Source organism: Camelina sativa, chromosome 2 (genome assembly GCF_000633955.1).
Source record: "Camelina sativa cultivar DH55 chromosome 2, Cs, whole genome shotgun sequence".
Taxonomy (NCBI): domain Eukaryota; kingdom Viridiplantae; phylum Streptophyta; class Magnoliopsida; order Brassicales; family Brassicaceae; genus Camelina; species Camelina sativa.
In genome coordinates, this window is record NC_025686.1 from 3582033 (window position 1) to 3590696 (window position 8664).

General features: G+C 34.6%; 1 protein-coding gene across 1 annotated transcript; it reads left to right on the forward strand.

Moving 5' to 3' along the window:
• LOC104747978 lies at nt 5945–7408 on the forward strand. Its single transcript, XM_010469682.1, has one exon. The coding sequence runs from the start codon at nt 5945–5947 to the stop codon at nt 7406–7408; it is 1464 nt and encodes a 487-aa protein (XP_010467984.1).

The following is an 8664-nucleotide window of genomic DNA, read 5'->3' on the forward strand; positions in this document are numbered from 1 at the left end:
TTTTTTTTTTTTTTTTTTTCAACATTTCTGCATTATGGGCCACAACTGGCCGGCCCATTAGCCAAATTCCTACATGCGTAGGAGCCGGGACTCGATCCCGGGTGTGATGGTGCCTTGTGCATTAAGGACTTACCTTTGGCCACTGCACCAAGGTCACTTCACCATATAATATATTCTTTAATGTGTTCATAAAGACAATTTGTTGGTAGTAGTAAAGACTAAAGAGTATATTTTAACAGTAAAATATATTTGTGTGTACAAATACACGTTTAATGGTGATGTAGATAATAGATTTGTAAATGAATATACATTAGTGCATTATAGCAAAAAAAAAAAAACTATTTTCTATAGTTAAAAGTTTATCTCTTTACTTTTATATATTGTTTTTACTTACGAAAAGAATTAAATATATATTTTTTGTCAAATTTAATTTATTTCAATAACTTTGAACTCATCTACATATATTTTCTTTAACTAAAAGTGTATCTATTTACTGTTTTTTTTTTCAATCTAACAATTAAAAGGAAATTTCTCGGTTAGCTGCCCAAACCGGAGGGAAAGGATTTACAAAAGAAACTTCAGAGATAAGAGAACACGAAGCACGGACAAGACAATCCGCCTTTGTATTTGACGCACGCGAGATCCAAGAGATGGAGAATAATGAAAAAGACTCCAGTGAGTTAAACTCATCGAGCAAGTTGGAGAACGACGGCCAATATTCAGAAGACTGCACCATAGTGAGTAACTCAGCACAATCAGTCTCAAAACGTTGACAAGCGATCTCTTCAACATGTATCCGCTCAATGGCGCACAAAAACATTTTTAACTCCGAATGCAGGGGGAGGGGCTCTGTTTTAGACTCTTGGCCCCCAACAACAAGATTCGCTCCTCACCAACGCAACACCACCAACCCAATCATGAATGCACATTGATTGCTTTCCAAGAACCATCAATCTGACAGCGAGGTGAAGAAACCTGGACATCTGAATATAAAGATGGAGCTGATATGACTGTCGTAAAAGAGAGTGCCTATTCCCAGGCTAAATTATCGTCCAAAGTCTGAGTAATTATATCATTCGCCTCTATCTCTTAACCTTGATTTTTTTATGGCCTTCCAGATTGCCCATAAAATTCATGGTAATTGAAGAAGTTGATTAGGATCACCCTGTTGAGAGGCGTCCCTCCAGAAAACAAAATCCAAATTCGAGTACACCGACTCATATGATAAACCCTCTGACAAGACCCGAATCAGAGATAAATCCCAAACTTCACACGAACGAGGACATTCAAAATAAAAACGTGATTAATAGTTTCAACCATAGAGTCGCATCTTTTACATCAAATATCATATTGGACACCTCGGTGTATCTATTTACTTACTAAAAATATTTATTTTATACTCTTTGATAAATTTAATTTTATTTTAAAAATTATAAACCCGCACATCGGGCGGGTTCTAATCTAGTATGTATATAAAATCTTACAAACAGCTTATGAAAACCTTATAAATACTTTATAAATTTTATTAAATACCTTGTAAGAACTTATAAAACTTTACAAACACTTGGATCAAGTCGCCAAGTAATAGTTATTATATAGCAGTACCTTCTAATTCTTCTAAACTTTATAAACTTTTCAATTTTAATATGAGGTATTTTAAAAATGAACAGATAGAGGGACATTTTTGAAAATAGACATACTAAAATGAAAATTTCTCAAAAATTCTCTTTTAACTTTAGAAAATGCAACATCATGAATTTCCGAAAGTTTATGAGTTTCCCTAATAAGGTTGAAATTTAAATAAAACAATATATTAACTTTTGATATGTGTTTCACTAAGATATTTGTATTATTTCAACTAATATCATAAAATCAAATTTTAAATACGAACAATTAATTTTAATTTAATAAAAGATACATGATATGTATGATTACTTCTGATTTTTTTTTTTTTTTCTTGTTATTCTGTGAGATAAGTGTACTTATTCCAAATCTAGTTCTATATCTATTTTTGATGATATACCAAGTACCAAACTACAAATCTGGGGATATACTTCTTATTGTATTTCCCATATATATATATATATATATATTTTTTTTTTTTTTTGATAACTTAGGTAAATATCTAGGCTATGGAGGACCAGGAGACTAATCTTTTAGGAAGATGTGCCCCACGGATAAACCGTTTCTTTGAATATTCAAATGGATTGAAAACAATGACTCATATCCATGTGGTCTATACGCTATACTTTTATTATATATATAATATTAGTAGAATTGTATTTTGTAATATTTTAACCGTAAAGTGCTGGATTCTGTTTGATATATAGTGTTCTTCTTTTTTAAAGTACTGTAAAGAAAACGATTATGTTAAATATGAATTTGAAATGTATATTGTAATGAGGAAGAATTATTATTTGTATATTTTTGGTTTAAGAAGAAATTGTTTTTTTTGTTACAGAAGAATTCTTAATATGTTCCATTTGGTGTAAAGTGTATGTGAGGCATAATTATGAAAACGACTACGATACAGGTTTACTAAGGAAACTAGTAAATCTGACCACGTTGCAGTAATAGAAGAATCTCCAAAAGGGTTTTGTAATCTTCGACTGTTTCAAATATCGTCGCATGTAAACCCTTCATTAACAGTTTGTTGCATGTATAAAGTAAAAATCTAAAATGAAGTAATAAATCACTTCGTATTATTTAAGTTTATCTAGAAGCTATTCCAAAACCTTTCAATACGGCTGTGTAAAATATTCTTCTTGTCTTCATGTAACCCGGCCCTTACGGCATACACATTTGACATTTTCATAATGTATATACATTTTTTGTTTTTGGTCGCGGGGTAAAAAAAGACTTCGCATGCTTGGTCTAATAATGGTGCTTCGGAAATATAATATATCCACTCTCTTCATAAAACTATTTTCGAAATGGTAACAAACAGTACAGAGTGGCGGATTAAAACCGACAAAACTAATGTAATACGCGGAATCATCCAACTACAAAAAATTGATGAAATAAACGGCGTCATGACGACAGTTGTTCTGATACAAACAATTTTATCTGCTTCACATCACATTCATGATAATTCAGTTTTGTTAATAAAACACTTGATATTACGAACGACGGATAGGATCTACTTACAAAACTTTAGAACCTTGAATAAATTTTATGTCCACTAATATACAAAGAAAGTGCACTTTCCGAAAATCAAATCACATACCTTATAATGTAAAAAAATTTATATGAATAATATAGAATATTTTTTTTTGAAATGGAAACAAAAACAATTATTTCTTAAAAACGAAACATAACGAATACGTTGGAAGTTTCCTAGGTCCAGTGATTGATCAAGAATTTATTAACTATTTATACACTAAATGTTTGGGGTTTGAGCTCCAGTAATCACCTTTTTTAGATTAACGGTGCAAATTTTATCAGAACGTCTAGAGTGCTACAAGAAGAATTTGTTTGTCGTGTGTTACGGAGAAAAATTGCATCGTAGTAGTAAGTATTTAATCAGTTCATAAATTATAAGAATAAGTCCTTTTCTTATTTACTCTACGCCCTACAAACACGCACATCTTTTCTATTTAACTAAAAGTTATACGTCTTGGTGGCTTGGACTTCATGAAACCTAAAGTCTTCTCTATTGGTACGGTATATTGAACATCTGCGATTCTCTATGTACACATTGAGAAACACGATATATGAAATGGCCATATGGGAAAATGGAATGACAATTTTTAAACTTAAATTAAGTGGCGTACGTCGTTTATTTATGGGACGGTTGCAAAATTGGACTCCTGACTTGAGTCAAGTGCAAGACTAGACCCCTCTTTTTTCTCTCCAACATTTGCCACTTTCTGCCTACTAAATCCTCTGCCATTCATTGTATTCACATATATGCTATTATTTCGGATTTATTTGAATTTCTTACGAAAATGTTTATTACAACTATATCCTCATCTTCTTGTCTTATTTACGGTTGTACCACCGCCATCAATTTTCCAACAACCATGAACAACTAAATTTGAAGTTTTTAATGCTTCAACAACCCGATTTGTGAGCTTAAATAACACCCAATGCTATGAAAACTTCATTTTCTTCCATCTCCTCTCCATTTTAATCGAAAAATTTAAAGTTCGTTAATCTGGTTATATCTCGTGAACAAGAAAAATTGACACTGTGTTTCTTCAGTGGTGACTAAATACGACGTCTTCGGTGCTTCACATTGCGAAACCACCACCGATAAGGTTATTTTCTAGTAGATTTCGTGATTTTCTTTGTTTTGTTTTTGTCAAAATTAGACTTCATTTGTTAGTCCAACTGTCATAATATCATGTAAAGTCTACTATTTGGTCACTTTTGCAATTTAAAATTTATCGACTTTCGAGCCCGTAGACTAAAATTTCAGTCTCCTTAATTTTATTTGAAAACAAAAAAATATAGTTTAGACTGCATTATAATATTTCCAACCGATACCTCGTTTGCAGTCTACTAAGGTATATTTTTGCAATTGACCAAATTCTTGACTTTTTAGTGATGATTGTTGGATTAAGTCTTCTTACGATAATAAACGAGTAGACTTCTATAGTGACTATTTTTGGAGTTGACCAAAATATTTAAGCATTGACCGTAATATTATTATATTAAAATAATTAGTTGACTGCAAAAGGAGTATACTAATTAAAAAATTAAAATGTTGGTCAACCCAAAAAATGACCACTGCAGACTGCAAACGAAGTCATCATTACTATAGACTTCGTATGTAGTCTACTTGGCGAAATTCAAACTTGGTCAATTGCAAAACTAACCACGACGAAGTTTACATTTTCTTGTTGACGGATAGATGAAGTCTACTTGTTAGACAGAAGTCTACTGTAAATTCAATGGGTTGGTCAATTGCAAAAATAACCATAGTAAACTATAATTGAAGTTAACAGGTTGAACTTTCCATTGAAGTCTACCTAATTTTATCTATTTAATTGCAAAACTGACCAAAAATTTAACAAAGGAAGACCACAAAAGAAGCCAACCGGTTCTGGTAGACTTCGTCCGCTGTCTGCTTTGTTAAATTGTAATTGCAAAAATAGACTTTATTTGTAGTTATCTTTGTATAGTCTAGTTTATATCTATCCGTTGACGTCAACATGAAGTCAGCAGAATTAAAAAACCAAATTATTGCAAATTGGTGAATAATTTTTAAGATTTTCTTGTTGTATTCTCTGATATATGTTATTTACTTGCCTCTGCATGTTTTTGACATGAATCCATATTATACATATGGAGAAATCAAGTTTTTGGTTTTCATAGGTAGTTAGGTCATTAAAGTAGACTAATTTAGAAAGTCAACCAGTTGGAGTTATCTGTGAAGTCTGTATATTTGAAATAGTGTTTAATTGAAATTTATAAATTTTCCTTTTTGATTTTGTAGTTCATTTGTTTTGTATCGGTTATGTACTTGTCTCTATCTATTTTTTCCATGGTAATATATTATACTTTTGAATCAATCATGTTTTTGGTTTTCTTAGGCATCTAGGTTATTGATTTAAGACTTCTACGGATAGTCAGCTATGTAATGAGTATTTTACGTGCTGCTTACTCTTTTAGGTAAATGGTGCAAATACCTGTTGTTTACGGAGTATGGGCGGCGAGAAATGGGTCTTGGAATTTTGATATGGATAGACGCAAAGGTGGGAGAATGTTTTTTTTGCGACACGGTTGTACATACACTGAGCTTCTTGAAATGGCTGTAGAAGATTATCTGATTTTTAAAGAAACAGAGATGGTTCAGTTATCGTATCCCTTAACAGATATGATGCTTCAGCAATTTCCCCAAGATACCCCTCCTGTCTATGTCACAAATGATAGATCAGTTCAGAACTTGATAGATTTTAGTAGTAGACATGTTGTTCGACTTTGCGTCTCTACGTGATGCATGGATGGACAGCCGGTTAAGGAATGTGTTAATGATATAAACAACTCTTGTTCTATTGACGATGGGGAGCCAACAGATGAATATGGTGACGATGTAGATCCAGGTGCCGATGAATGTGTAGAAGAATGTCAAGAAGCTCTCCATGATACTACATATGAGAAGCCGAAAGATGTTGATGACATGGATTTCGATTACAGTGAGTACGGGAAATTTGAAGATGAAGATGAAGATGATGATGAAGTTGGAGATCACTCGGATGTAGATGTCAAAGAAGGGAAACCTTTTGTTGGTGGTATTCATGGACAATTAAATATTCATTGGATAGACCAATTGAAAGTAGGTCAATGCTTTCCATGCAAATATGATGTCATAACAGAGGTGCGTTTGACCGATATTATGTTAAAATTCTCTTTCAAAATTAAGAAGTTCACAAAGTCTCGGTTGGTGGCAATATGCTCTATGCCAGGATGCACGTGGAGGGTCGTGGCCACTGTGAAGAATGATCCAACCACTTTTTGGGTCACCAAATATCTAAACGTGCATACATGTTCTATTGTGGACTGCGTATCTCACCGTAAGCGTTGCACCTCCAAATATATTGGGATGCTTATTGTAGACTGGGTAGGAATAGTAGATGGTGTTGTCCCACAACATATCGAAGATTCAATGAGGACAATGTTCGGCATGACAATGGATTACACAACTTCGTACAGGGCTTTACAATATGCCTTGGAATATGTGAGAGGAAACGCCAAATCGGGATATGCGAAGTTGCCTTATCGTCTTAGAAAAATAGAGCAGTCAAACTCGGGAAGTGTCGTTTACCTTGTTGTTGATGACGAGCATAGGTTTAAGTACCTTTTCCTATCTATCGATGCTTCAATCCGTGGTTTCAATTACGTGAGGAGATTTATTGTGGTTGATTGGACCCATCTCACCGGAAGGTATGAAGGTGTATTGCTAGTCTCTTGTGCACATGATGGTAACTTTCAGATATTTCCGTTGGCTTTTGGAATTGTCGACTCGGAGTGTGATGTTTCATGGGATTGGTTTTTCACCAAATTAAATGAGTGTATCTCGGAGGAATATCCACTGGTAGTAGTTTCGGATAGGTGCAGTTCAATAGCTAAAGCATGTCGCAATGTTATGCCATGGGCAACACAAGGGATATGTTACTACCATCTCCAACAAAACATAATTTCTAATTTTCGTGGGAAGCAACTGATGTACTTGGTGAAAGGGGCAGCATATGCGCATACGTATGATGATTACAACCGCTACATGGCTTCCCTTACTAACGTAAATCCGGCCCTTGCAGCGTACTTGAATGAGGCAAATCCAGCTTTATGGTCTCGGGTTTACTGTCCAGGAGATAGATACAACATCAAGACTAGCAACATTGCGGAATTTATCAACTCCATGCTAAAGAAAGCCAAAGGTTATCCCATCACATATCTCATTTAGTTTATTACAAAAAGTTAGGTAGGTGGTATTGGAAAAGATAAGAGGATGCACTTTGTCTGACAACCACTTTTAGCTGGGGTGTTGAGTTCTTCTTGGCCGTTAGGGAGCATTACGCAGATATGATGACGGTAGAACACATTGATGGTTGGCGTTTCTACGTTAGGGGGTGGGAACGTGACTGTTTGGTTGAGTTGGAAGCAAAATCTTGTTCATGCGGGATGTTTGATGTTGAGAAAATACCATGTTCACATGCAATTAAGGCTGCTAAGTCAAGCGGATGACATATGACTACCGTAGTCGAAACTTACTATAGAAAAGATTATGTCTATACGTCGTACGTGGCTAACATCATGCCCAATGTCGAGCACGATCCAATTGGGCCAGATATCCGATGTATACCTCCCATACCGAAGCGGAAGCCTGGTAGGCAAAAGAAGTCTTTTTGGCTAACATGGCTAGAACTGTCACGTAAAAAGGGGAGCAAGCCGAGGAAGTCTCATAAGCAATATGCTTGTTCAAAATGCAGACAGCCTGGACATACTCGACCTCATTGTGTACGTAACAATCCCACTTGATACATTTTTAACGTTTTGTATATGATCATCGGTTACACTAACAATTATTTGTTCAGGTTGCTGAAAACGGCGAGTAGAAGTTAACTTCATCGTGAAGTCATCTAAAATTTCCGTAGCAATAATTTGTCTCTCTAATATTTTTAGGGATTATTCCACTTGTTCAAGTCGATATTATTAAAGACTAGTACTTAACTATCATTTACTCGTAAGACCATTTTATGATACTCCTCTTCTTAACCAATCACCATCAGCTAGAGAATGATGAGTCAAATTTTGGGGTCCGTTTCTGATACAAATTCGCAAATACAAATTACTGGTCCAATCTGCAACTACTGCAGTAGATCGACTATTATTGTGAAATCATGGACATATGCAAATCCGGGAAGAAATTTCTTCAGATGCACTATTCATGGGTTTTCCCATTGGTCAGACGTAGAACCATCATGTGGTTGGCCAAGGCGGAGCTTATTGGATGCGAGGGATGTGATCCGTCAGCAGAGAGAAGAAATCAAGGTACTTAAAGAATCTATAAAAGAAATGAAAGAATAAGTTGTTAACGGTTTGGTGAACTCTGGGGTAGTTAACACATATGAGGAAGACAAGAAGAAGTTTGAATGTGATTTACTGGCAGCCAATGGAAGGGAAAAAATGCTTCGACAATTCTTGGTTTTGTCTTGGATA

Bases quoted from the DNA above. Each gene is read 5' to 3' on its own strand.
- LOC104747978 (XM_010469682.1), top strand. From the start codon at position 5,945: ATGGATGGACAGCCGGTTAAGGAATGTGTTAATGATATAAACAACTCT.